The sequence below is a fragment of the Notamacropus eugenii genome, chromosome 2 (assembly GCF_028372415.1).
Source record: "Notamacropus eugenii isolate mMacEug1 chromosome 2, mMacEug1.pri_v2, whole genome shotgun sequence".
Taxonomy (NCBI): domain Eukaryota; kingdom Metazoa; phylum Chordata; class Mammalia; order Diprotodontia; family Macropodidae; genus Notamacropus; species Notamacropus eugenii.
In genome coordinates, this window is record NC_092873.1 from 348885932 (window position 1) to 348898948 (window position 13017).

A 13017-nucleotide genomic window follows, 5' to 3' on the forward strand; every position below is an offset into this window, starting at 1 on the left:
CACTCTGCCGGTCCTCCCGCCTGCAGAGTCCGGGGGAGCGGCCGGGGGAGCGGCCGAGGGGGCGGGGCCCGGTCGAGGGGGCGGTAGCCGCGGCAGCTGTAGGAAACCGGAGGCGGAGAGCGGGCGGCGGCGCTGCTCAGTCCGGGCCGCGCCGCGGGAGGGAGAAAGGGTGGGAGGAGGGAGAAGGGCTAGGCAGCGCTGTGCGCTCTGCCCGGCCCCATGCCCGGAGCTCCGCAGGACCGCCCCTGAACACGGGCGCCCCACTGGTGCCCCCCCGCCCCGTTGGCACCATTGCCCCGACGGCGCGACCGGGCGGCCCGGCGCTTGCTAGGCTCCGCGCCGGGAGGAAGACGCTGCTGGCGGCCGCAGTGGGAGTGGTGATGCTGTTGGTCCTGGTCGTGCTGATCCCCGTGCTCGTCAGCTCTGGCGGCCCCGACGGCCACTATGAGATGCTGGGCACCTGCCGGATGGTGTGCGACCCCTACCCGGCCCGGGCCCCAGGCTCTACCACTGCCGCCCGCCCCGACGGTGAACCCCTGAGCGAGCACAGTGGCGCACCCCCGCCCTCCACCCTGGTGCAGGGACCCCAGGGGAAGCCTGGCCGAGCCGGGAAGCCTGGACCCCCAGGACCCCCAGGAGATCCCGGTCCCCCGGGCCCTGTGGGCCCCCCTGGGGACAAGGGTGAGCCCGGGAAACCTGGTCCCCCTGGGCTCCCGGGCCCTGGAGGTAACGGTGCCATCAGCACGGCCACCTACACCACGGTGCCCCGTGTGGCCTTCTACGCTGGCCTGAAGAATCCCCACGAGGGCTACGAGATCCTCAAGTTCGACGACGTGGTCACCAACCTGGGGAACAACTACGACGCGGCCAGCGGCAAGTTCACGTGCAACATCCCGGGCACCTACTTCTTCACCTACCACGTCCTGATGCGAGGAGGAGATGGCACCAGCATGTGGGCAGATCTCTGCAAGAACGGGCAGGTGGGGACCAGGAGAGGCTGGGGCTGGGGTGGAGTGGGGAGAAGGGCAGGGTAAGTGAGGACGGAGAAACTTTAGCACAGGGTCACTGACGTAGGGGGCTGTCAGGGCGTGGGGGTGAGGAAGTGACTGGCAATAGGGAGTTCGGGCTCTGCGATGGTACGGTGTGTAGAAAGCAGTGGATTCGGAGCAAGTACCTGGGTTTTAGTCTTCGTTTTTGCTGCTGTGACCTTGGACAATTCACTTCCCTTCTCAGGGCCTCAGTTTCCTTCTCTGTATAATGAGTAGGTTGGAGTAGATGTTCTTTAAATTCTCTTCCAGGTGTAAATCCTAGAATCCGAAGAGGGGAACGACAGGTGGGCACTGAGAGTGGGTGGGGAGGGCCCAGGGGAAAAAATGCCTAGAGAATGCCCGGCTTAGGATCGCCAGGGCACACAGGGCTTTAGAGCTGGAAACCCACCCTCCCGGGCCCTATAGCCTTTCCGGGCTTTCTGGCCGACCTTCTTTCAGGTAGAAAGATACTGAGTAAATCAGCATCCAGCCGCGTCCCCATCCCCCAGGACTTAGCAGGGTAGTCCCTGTGGGAAAAGTTTTCCTCCCAGAGACATGGTTTGCGGGTGTCTGAGTTCTGCTGCAGTTCCTCTCTCCTCCTTATTTGCTTGGGATGGGGGGAAGGGTGGCATCCAAAAATCCTGCCCAGGAGAGTCTTTCCCCTTTTGCCTCCTACTTCGAATCCCCAGGAGCCTCTAAACCTGGGATCGAACTTAGAAATGCAGGAAGCTGTGGCTGCCTTCTTCACCTTGAGGGAGAAGGGAAAGAGGAAAGCTTCTAATGCCACCTCCCCTGCCCTGTCCCAGCCCCCAAATTCATTCCATAATTATTCCTTTGACGGAGTCTGGGCTGAAATGTCCCTCATGGCTGTCCACTGACCTAGGGATTAGGGTCGATGGTCAAGCTAAATACTCAGATTGTGGGGGCAGGAGAAAAGGGCTCTCAAGCAACTGAGCAGAGTAGGGAAGGACTGCATTGGGACCTTAGCGTCAGATTATTCTTTTCTCTCAAATAGCCCTTGCCTTCTCAGACTCTGCCTGCCAAAATGAGGTTCATAAGTGCAGCTAAAGGTGGAGGGGGTGGAGATCAGGAAAAAGTCATGGTGGTACGTTTGTGTCCCTGTCTTATATCCTTTCTTATTCTTCTTTCATCTCTGCCCTCAGTTGCTAAATTGGGCAAACCTCAGGCCCCTGTAAGGGGTTGGCCTTGATTAGAACGCAGTTCTGCTTATTAATCACCAATAAAAGATTCAGCAATGTCACCTTTGAATCCTGAGCCCCGAGTTTCTCCTTTTTCCCAAAGAAAGTTTGAATTCAGAGCTTTCAGGGGTTGGGATGAAGGGCTGTGAGCTTGGTCTTTCCAAGACAAATGAGATATCCACACTTCTCAGCCCTGCCCCATCACTGGGTGGCCTGAGGGGAGGTGCCTAATGCTAAAAATACACTAATATCACTTATGGAGAAATAATGACAGCTTACTTCCATCACCAAACAGAAAAACAGCCTTACATTCAGGCAAGGGGCATGGTCTGGGCAGAGCCTGGCAAATCGGGGCCCTACTCTTTGAGATGGCATGTGGGGATGGGGAGAAGTTCAGGGGCAGTGAATGACTCAGGGATGCAGCCAGTGGGGGAGGAGAGAGTCCCACCATTTGGAGGCACAGACACCTTTAAGCCTTTAATCAATGCCTACAACCCCACCCACATGATCATTCTCTAGACCCCTGACACTAGCCCTGACACACACTTCTCCACCCAGTCAAGCTGTCCTTTTGTTCATGATATTCATTCTAACCAGGTTTTGTTTTTTTTTGGGGGGGGGGGGGAATTTAATGTGATGTGCTCCAAGTCAGCACCCTCTCCACCTTCTCCCTTCCAGAACAACCCTGGATGTGGGCACCTGGGACTAGCCTCATAGGAAGATACAAGAAGAAGGAAGAGACAGGGAAAGGAGCAGAGATGGGAGGAGGGATAGGGAACACGGATTGGGAGAAAGGGAAAAAGAAAGGGACCAGGGGAGGAGCAGCAGATTTAAGGATGAGCCAATAGGGAAAGTTGTTGTGTGAGAGAAGGAATTCTTTCCTTTTCCCCCTGGTTCTCTACCCTAAAGCCCAAGACAAAGGGTTTCCAATCATTGTCCAGAAGTTGGTCTTTCCCCAAATCTTCATTCTTCTCTGCTGGGGGTGTCTTCCTGGATACTCTGGGAAGACCATTCATTTCTGTTATTGACTTCTTCTCCTAGCGCTGAGGTCCAGCCTGCACTTTTTGTTTTCTATTTGTGGATGCTCAGATTCTCCTCAAACCCTCTCATCTCCCTGACCACCACCCCACATCCCTGAACTCTCTCGAAAGAATGGGTGGACAGGTCCTTAGATTTAGACCCCAGACAGTTGTAGACTCCTAAACTGAATCCTTGGGTGTGGGGGCAGGGAGGAGGAAGTGTTGGCTTTGACCCAGCCATGTGTTAGGCAATGCAGTTATAAGATAGAAGGTTGTTCCACCAGTACCCAGGTCATTTATAGGGGCTAAAGAGAAGGGCTTTACAACCTTGGAGTATATAAAGGGGTGTGGAAGTCTATTGGGTATGGGGCATAAAAGGAATTCAGCACCTGTGGCCAGTATTAGGGACTAAGAGAAGAGGGATTCTGATCCTAATTCTGCCACTGTGTGACCTTGGGCAGGTTATTTCCCTGCTCTGGGCCCCAGTTTCCTCTTCTGAATAACGAATAGATTGGACTAAATGATCTCTAAGGTCCCTTTCAGTCCAAAAATTCTGCAATACTGATTCTAGAAGAATAAGTGGGTGGTTTTTTTTTCAAACAGGAAAAAGGGAAGACTATTGAGATGTGGTTTTTAGAGGAGACTGAGGCAAGAATTAGCTTAATATAGGAAGGCAGTATAAAAAAGATCTGGCTTCTTCCCTTCTAGTGGGTTCAGGAATGTGTGTTTTGCCTCTAAAGCCCAAGGAAAGATTCAGCCACAACTGGTGACCAGAGGTGAACTATGTCAGTCATGGCCCAGGAATCCATTTGAACAGAGATGTTGTAAGGGAGGCAGCCCCATCATCTCTCCAAAGAAAATGAAATACATTTACCCTGTACTAAGGTTTAGTTTACAAATAGTGTTGGAGTAGAAGACTAGGAGAGGCTTGCCTGAGAAGCCACTCTATACATCTAGGCCATCAGTAGGATCTGCTTACTGAGGGAGCACAGCATCTGCTCATGAGTCAAGAGAATTTAAGGGACGATTCTTCAGTGGATGGCTTCTTTAAAGTCCCTACTCAAGTCCAGGGCAGGTGAACCCCAAATAAGCGTACTGAACAAGAGAAATTTCAATAACACCACAAATGCATAATTCAAGAAATAGAAGAAATAGAAATGATTAGGCTGTTTTCAGCATTTTTTCTATGGAACTGACCCCAGTAACATTGTTTCCCCTTTTCATGGGCCTACTTCACAACCTTAACCTTTCATCTTAGACCCAGGGTAGAAAGGAACGTTAGAGGCAATTTAGCCCAACCTTTCATTTGACAGATAAAGTAACTGAGTCCCAGGGAGATTAACTGACTTGTCCAAAGTGACAGAGGTAGTAAGTTTCAGAGGAATTATTTGAACATAGATCCTTTTACTCCAGACATCTTTATATACTGCCTCCTGTTTTTCAGTTTCCCCTCCAGGGAACTGGTCAAAAGGAGGTGACCTCAGTCCTGCAAGAGACTGAGGCCAATTGGGCAGTGGCTGAAATTCCCAGTTCTCTTCCTTCATGGGAATCATAGAATCTTAGATTTGGAAGGGACACCAGAGACTATCTAGCTTAACCCTACCTAAGCAAGAAGGGGTAACATGGACTTGTAGTCAGGAAGATATGAGTTCAAATCCTGCATCATACACTCACACCTTACTTGAATAAAACATGAATAGCTTTATGATCCTAGGCAAGTCGCTGAAACCTCTTTGAGCCTCAATTTCCTTATCTGTAAAAAGTGGGTCTTGTTGTAAAGGTCACACATGATAATATATGTAAACTTTACAAACCTTAAAGTCAAATGGAAATGCAAGTTTTTATTATGTACTCTACATTATCACCAACAAGTGGTTATCCAGCCTCCACTAGAATACCAGACATCCAGTAAATGGGTCTCTTTTGTTCCCTTTCCTGATCTCCCTCATCATTTAGTAATCCCAAATACCTTCCTCCTTTCTGTCTCTGAGGTCCTGATTCTGGAGGTTCAGTTTCCTGTCCTTTGGAATAAGACTGGAATAGCATAAATCTTGATGCCTCATTAGACAATTAGGATGATTTCAAGAACAACCATAGTAATTAATAAACAATAATCATAATATTTCTAGATGCCTTGTCATATCACCAGGAGATTTCTAATGCAAGATTATTATATCATTCATTCAACAAATATTAAGATGGATTTGATTATTAAAAATATACTGTCTTAATGATTTAAGGCCATATTAATCTGAGTAATAAAAATAAATACCAGTAATGTATTAGCAGAGATAACAACAAGCATACGTAATGATAAATGACACTAAGATCAGGGAGAGAACACCAAAAGTTAGCTGCTTATTTCTCGGGAGTACTCAGCATTTCAAAACCTTTCCCCAATATTAAACCCACCCAAAGCCCTTATTTCTTCATCATATCAAAAATCTAAACTGAAAGTATCAGTGGTAAAAACAGAATCTTCTCATTCATCTCCCAGATGGAGAAACTAAGTTTCCCCACCCTACCCCAATCTTCCCCTGGGTAAGCCCACTACAGAGTGATTATGAAACCAACCAGAAGTTTTTCCACATACAGCCTGGAATGTGTCAGGGAAAAGGGACCAGAATTTGGATGTTTGGGCATTAAATGAATGGCATGCAAAAAAATGCACTCCATCACTGACCTGAACTACTTCTTTGAGTCCAGGGGAGGCAGTCAGTTCTCTGGTAGTACTCTGCCCCTCAATTGGCTATCTTAGGATCATAAATTGGAAGGACAGTAGATTGGGGAGAATTAGGGAAGGGAGCAGAACAAAAAGGACTCATTCTGCTTCTTAAAGGATCAGAGATGTTTCTAAGGTTATAGGCAAGAACAATGACTAAATGTCTCTCTTGCTTCTATGAGGCTGGCATTAAGATTATTTCATCCCTTTCCACATCCTCAAGTGACTCCAGATCCTGGGATTCAAGACTCAGTGACCCCAACTGTTACAGGAAAAGGCAGAACAGGGACTCACCTTTCCCCTGGGCCACAGCTAGAATCCCCTACAACCATACGTACATCCCCTACAGTCCAACGCAAAGGGACATTTTCATGAGAGGGAATGCAGAACAGGGAAGAGGGTGAGGGCAACCCTTCAGAATGGGCAGTGGGGAAGTAGCTACCCTTCCCTTTGTCACACCAGTGGGTGAGGGTCAGGGAGCTTCAGATATAAGATTTCCCCAAAGTCCTGGTTCAGTTTTAAGTTTAATACTTTTATATACTGCTTCCCACACGTCAGTTTCCCCTCTAGGGACCAGATCAAAAGGATGTGACCTCAGCCCTGCTACAGATTGAGAGTAGTTGGACAGTTGCTGCAAATTCCCCATTCAGTTCCTCTGTAGAAATCATAGTCTCAGAATTAGAAGGGACATCAGAGGCTATCTAGTCCAATCCTACCTAAGCAGATATTAAGCTTTAATAGCTTGAACTGTGCCAAGACTTTGAGGATACCCTGTATTATCCCACTTGATCCTCACTTGGGGAGGGCAAGCAATGTATTAAGCCCATTTTACAGATGAAACAACTTGCCCACAGTCACATATGTAGTGAGTAGCACAACTGGTACTCTAACCCAGATTGGCTGATTCCAAGTTCAATACTCTTTCTAGTTCCTTAAGTTGCCTTCAAAAGCAAAGAACCTAACAGACTCATGAACCTGAGATTTAAAGTCTCAAGATAAACCAGAGAAGGAGAAAATACATTGACTGGCATGCCCATTCCTTGCACTGAGCTGCTGATGCCTCACTCCTTTTTGTTGTCTCTTCACTTCTATCCCCGAAAGGAAGAAGGAACCATCTCCAAAGGTGGAGAATCTTAGAGGGAAGAGACCATATGGCCATATCCCTGGTCATGGGTTAGGTGGGGTCTACAAACTCAACTTCCATTTGAGTGGGAGATGGAGGGAATTCTAAGTCTTAGTGTAGTTTTTAAGCTAGCTTGAAACTAGCATCCTCAATTACCCTGCCAAGCAAAACAGGAAGATTCCATCTGAGTCCCAAAGTGCAGCAATGAGTAGATCCTGGCTTATTTCGGGGGTGGAGTGGGGAAAAGTCTCCTTTGTCTTCTTTTGAATTGTTTCCTTCTGATAAAAGAATTGCCTTTTATGTGTATAGTAGTGGAAAGACCACTGGACTGGGAGTCAGAAGAGCTGAGTTCTTTTCCCTACCACCAACTAGTAGGTAGACCTTAAATGTGTTATCATAAACCTTGAACCTCAGTTTTCTTATCTGTAAAATGGGAATAATAAACACATGCTCTACCACTTTACAGTTGATTATGAAGAGCAGATGAGATTCAGTGATGTAGGCCAAAAACATTAGTTGACTGTAAAACTCTCTCTCTCTCTTTCTCTCTCTCTCTCTATATGTTTACACATATGTATGTACGTATATGTGGAAAAATTATTATTATTGAATGGGAGAAATTATTAGGAAAGGAATAAAGATGACTTTTCAGCTACAAAAACCAAATGCCATCCCAGTCCCCTTTTCAATCACTTGGGAGTTTGGGGTGGGGGAGGGGCAGAGAACAACTGTAAGTTTTCTGGTTCCCCTCCTCCTTCCCGGTACCTAATTAACATCTGAAGATAGAATAAAGTACAACTGAGCTAAAGAGGTCCTAGAGATGATCTGGTTCAGGGTTCTTTGTAAAATAAGGGGGGGCCTATAAACCTGTATACAAGTTTCCTCTTCTGCACCACTCCCTACCCACACTCAACCACCTGGCCAAGCCAAAGAGGAAGATTCCATCTTAACTCCAAAGCTCAGCAAGGAGTAGATCCTGGCTTGGGTTTTTTTGGGGAGGGTGGGGTGGGGGGAGGTAAAGGGTTCCTCTTGTTTTCTTCCAAATTGTTTCCCTCTGATCAAATAAATGAAAAAATATTGGAGATCAGATAACTGAAGAGTTGAAAGGGGGCCATGGGGATTCTCTGTCCCTTTGTTTTCCAGAGGTGCAGCAGCCCAACTGTACGCGGAGCTAACTGCAAGAATTGTGACATTCATTCCCCTAATTTCTCTCCCCCATTTCTGTCTCTCTTCCCCTCTCCCTGTCCTCCATTCCTTATCCTCTGCCTTTTTTCCCCTTTCTCCCTTTCCTCTGTTCGCCCCTTTCTTATCCTCTGCACCCCCACGCCATCCTCTCTCCCTCTCCTCTGTGTTCTGTCTCTAATCCTCTGCCCCTCCCCTCTCTGTTCTTCCCTATTGCTCTGCCCCCCTTTCCTTCCTCTCTCTTCTGTTCCTCCCTCTGTGTCTTTCTCCCGGTTTCTCTACCCGAACCCCACCTCGGCACCCAGGTCCGGGCCAGCGCCATCGCCCAGGACGCTGACCAGAACTATGACTATGCCAGCAACAGCGTGATTCTTCACCTAGATGCTGGGGACGAGGTCTTCATCAAGCTAGACGGCGGCAAGGCGCACGGCGGCAACAGTAATAAATACAGCACTTTCTCCGGCTTCATCATCTACTCCGACTGAGCCCGGGCAGGGCGGGGTGAAGGCAGGGCGTCTCTCCCTCTTTCGCCCCTCCCTGACCCTCTCCCACCCAAGCCACGCCCGAGGGGCAACCTGGACGAGATGTGAGGAGAAGAGAGAATGTCCCCGGGCCCCTCCTGCCTCCTTCCCCGCCCCCCACCTCCCCAACGAGATCCCGAAAGGAAAGGAGGGGCTGGGGGGTGGAGGATGGAGATAGCCTCAGCCTGCTGTAACACCAGGGACCTTAGGGGCCACCAGGTATGCGGCTACAGACCAGGGCCCCGGGGTGGCTCCTGCTCACAGACGTCCCCTCTGGTCCCGGGGCTGTAAAGACCTCCACCCCTTCTGCACTGTATATATGTATAATAAGACTGTATATTGTCTCGGAGTGCTGCGTCCCCCTCCCAATTCTCTTAATCCCGGGGAAGACTGGGGAGGAGAAATTGTCAGAAAGGTAAGCCTCTCCTCCACAGGGGCTCCTCCCGCTCTCTGCCTTTCACCCTGGGGAGGTCACGGTAGGGGGGTGCCCCGGACAGCCTTCCTCATCCCCCCATCCCCTTGCCCCCAGCGATACCCAAAGCCCCCGGCCCGGCTCCGCCGCGCCCCGTCTGACCAAAGCTATAATAAAAACACAGAAGTCCATCCCGTTGGTTCCTCCTCCCGTCGGTCCGAGACGTGGAGGCTGAGTGAGAGTGGGGTGGGAGAGGGGCGCGATGTGGCCCTGACCCTGACCCTTGAGAGATGGAGAACAGGTGAATGTGAGAAGGCTTGATGCCTGAGTGACATGCGAATCCTTTCTGAAAGGAAGAGTTTGAACCAGGTGATTTCTTCCGGCGCTCATCCTCGATGATTCCAGCGTTCTAGGCTTTGAGTACAGTTTTCCCTTGCGATCCGTGTGCTTGAGACCCGAGATATTGGGGAGAAGCGCACTATCATCTACTCTCATTTACCCTGGCTGGGCTTTCTGGAAATCATCTTGTCCATTCTCTGCCTTCAGACCAGACCAAACCCATACAGATGAATGGGGCTTCAGCTCACCTTGCAGGGGCCCTATTTCCCCCCCACAACCAAAGTGAAATGTGAGTCATCCAGGGCAAAGAATTCACATGGGGAGATGCAAAAGGAGAGAGGGGTGTGGAAGTCAGTTCTTCCACCTAAAGATTAAAATTATTTCAGTTACCAAGTCCAAGATAGAACATTTGACCATCTAAATTCAACTCTAGATCGAGTCTGCAAGGCAGGGGAAAAAAAGTCTGGTACAGTGGTCAATGCAACTGTCCTTGCTCCTCATTCTTTCTTTTAAAGTAATTATTGATGCCCTTTGGTTGGTTGCTATATCACATTCATTTCCAAATATATCCCTCCCTCCACCTCTACCCACCCTTTCAGGAATATATACATACATATATGTGTATGTGTGTGTGTTGCCAGTATACCCCGTCCAGAGTCGCTGCCCCTCTCCCCTATCTCTGAAATAAGGGCACCTCACAGTGTAAAGCTGCTGTGCAAACACTTTTCTAGGGCCAAGCTTGATTATTCACACAGAATACCCCTTTCATATAAATACTTTTCTGCATTCCTAATATTCCTTCTTTCTTTCACACATCATAATTTGTTTAGTCATTCCCTAATCAATGGATGCCTACTTTGTTCTCAGAACTATGAAGTGCTGCAATTAATATTTTGCTATATTTGGGACCTTTCTGCCCAGGAAAGCCTCAGGATATATGCCTAGAAGGGGGAATCTCTGAGTCAAAAAGTATGGACAATTCAGTTAGTTTCTTAGCAGAACTCCAAATTACTCTCTAGACCAGTTGGACCAATTCAGAGTTCTACCAAGCGTGTATTAGTGTGCTTTTTTCCCATAAACCCTTTAACATCGGCTGTTGCCATCTTTTGTTATCTTTCACAATTTTCTAGGGGTGAAGTGAAGCCTCAGGGATATTTTAAATTAGCATTTTTCTTATTTGGAGCAATCTGTCAAATGTTAATAGTTTGCAATTCATCTTTGGAGACCTGTTTATTCATATTTTTGACCACTTTTCTATTGATGAATGGCTCATGGTTATATATGTATGTGTGTGTGTGTGTGTGTTAATTCCTTATATATCTTGGATATCAGACCCTCACTAGAGATATTTGATGAAAAGATTTTTTCCCCCAATTGACAGTTTCCCCTCTTATTCTAGATGCATTGATTTTGTTCTCCAAAACCTATTGGTCTTGTTTCATAAAGCCTACCAGGAGAGAAAACTGACTAAATTCAGTGTCACTGGTTTTGAGTTTAGCTGAGGACTAAAAAAAGAAAAGAAAAAGAGATAGTTGAGTCCAACTGACTGGAAGAAGGAGAAAGGAGGGGAAAAGTGAGAAGGGGAAAAAGTAAAATGTAGGAGTAGGGGAGGGTGGTAACAGTGTTGGAAGTTCTATCTTCATAATCTGGGGAGATTGGTATGGCCAGGAACGAGTCCATTTTTATCAAGATCGCAGATCCATCCCAGGAAGAGATGTCATTTCCGGTTCCAAAATGAAGCATAAATATACTCAATTTTCAATTATCCACCCTAGAGGGGTAGTAAGGGATGAATGTAAAACCATAACAACAGGTAATGCAGCCTTTAGTTTTATTTGCCAATGGAGAGCATTAAATGGTTTTTTTCTCTCCCATTTATGGATTTCTTTCTAAATCTTTTTGGCTCAGGCTAATTCTAAAATGAATTTGCATTCCCTGAGTACACAGTCATAGAACAGGGATTAAGAGGAGAAGCCTTTAATATTTACCATTGGACAACTCAAACTTTAGGGGTCTCCTATTCAGGCTCAGGAGAGGACCTCATGCTGTGTAGGCACCCATTACAAACAAAACTGGCTCCCTCAGAGACTCCCTGTTTGTGATGAGATTATGGCTACCCTAGAGCTGGGCATTCCAGTCTTACTGCAGGCAGAAGTCTTGTGGGTACCTTTGATAGAGGCAGTCAGGGTTAAGAGACATATCCAAGGTCACACATTGGGCTTGGCAGCCAGCGGGCAGTATAGTCAGGAGAAAATGCTATATTTGGAGGCTGAGAACCTGGAATCTAATTCTGACTTTGACATCAACTATATGATCCTAGGCAAGTCATTTAACTTCCCTTCATACATAGCAGTAAGATGAGGCAATTAGACTAGATAATCTTTAGGGGCCTTTCCAGCTCTAAATCCTATGACCTTTCCTCTTAATCTGATTTTTTTCTTGGGAAGAAGAGTAGGAACTGGATATTATGACAGATATCACCACTGCTTAACCCCACACCTGAGGTTAGGAAGTTAGAATGAGAAAGACACAACTTCACTGTCACCATGCCCAAGCTGGCATTTACATGGCACTTTAAGATTTGCAAAGTACTTTATAAATAGCAATATTTATGAATTTAACCCTGGGAGATAGGTGCTATTATTATTCCCCTCTTACAATTGAGGAAACTGATAGAAACAGGTTAAATGCCTTGCCCAGGGTCACACATCTAGAAAGGGTCTAAGACTGGATTTGAACCCAGGTCTTCCTAACTCCCACCCCCTCCCCCCGTCCCTGAGTGCTCTGTGCACTATGGCACCATCTAGTTGCCATATTAAAAATGTATTTCTAATATTCCAAACCCAGTTTTTAAGGTATTTTTTGTTTTGATGGCCTGTCCCTTTTTTTCTGAGAGAGAGAGAGAGAGAGAGTCATTCACTATACCACATTGCAGTTGTAAGGTACGCTAATTCTTTAAGCCTTTTTCATTACACTGGTATATACTTCTCTACTTCAACACTGCCAATAATTGAGGTTTTATCATGTGTGTACACCCTATAAATACTCCCTCCTTTTTAATTTCCTAAGGTCTTGGAGGCAGGAAATTCACATCTGTCCTCTAGTTGTTGTTTCAAAAATCTCCCTTCTGCATTCTCTATTCTCTCCAGCCCTCTCTAATCCACTCCAGGGATCTCCAGAGGCATCAAAACCTTCACTTGTCCCTAACATCCCCCAAAGGGGATGTTCTCTCTACCCTAGTCCTAGTGCCACTTCACTCTTAGTCTTTTAGCTATCTTGGAAGAGGAAGGAGATGTGAAGTCATACCTGGAACAGCAGTGCCCAGCTTTCAGGACCCCTCATTGACCAAAAGATGTGAAAGATCTTGTGTCAGTAACTTGGAACAGTCCCTACTCTCCTCTGTGGCAGAGGAACTTTATCTAGGGGACTTCACTGCCCCAAATTACCCATGCTCTGACATGAACACTGAAGG

The 13017-nt window shown here is 47.3% G+C and overlaps 1 protein-coding gene across 2 annotated transcripts; it reads left to right on the plus strand.

Annotated features, from left to right (window-relative positions):
- Nucleotides 1-115: 115 nt before the first annotated feature.
- Nucleotides 116-10338, plus strand: C1QL1 (complement C1q like 1). Of its 2 annotated transcripts, none has more exons than XM_072645991.1 (2): nucleotides 116-980; nucleotides 8235-8725. In XM_072645991.1, the coding sequence occupies exons 1-2, from the start codon at nucleotides 381-383 to the stop codon at nucleotides 8640-8642; spliced, it is 1008 nt and encodes a 335-aa protein (XP_072502092.1). In that variant the 5' UTR covers nucleotides 116-380; the 3' UTR covers nucleotides 8643-8725. The 2 variants fall into 2 exon arrangements, with proteins under 2 accessions (XP_072502092.1, XP_072502093.1); XM_072645992.1 differs by having other exon boundaries at nucleotides 119-980; nucleotides 8579-10338.
- The last annotated feature ends 2679 nt before the right edge of the window (nucleotides 10339-13017 follow it).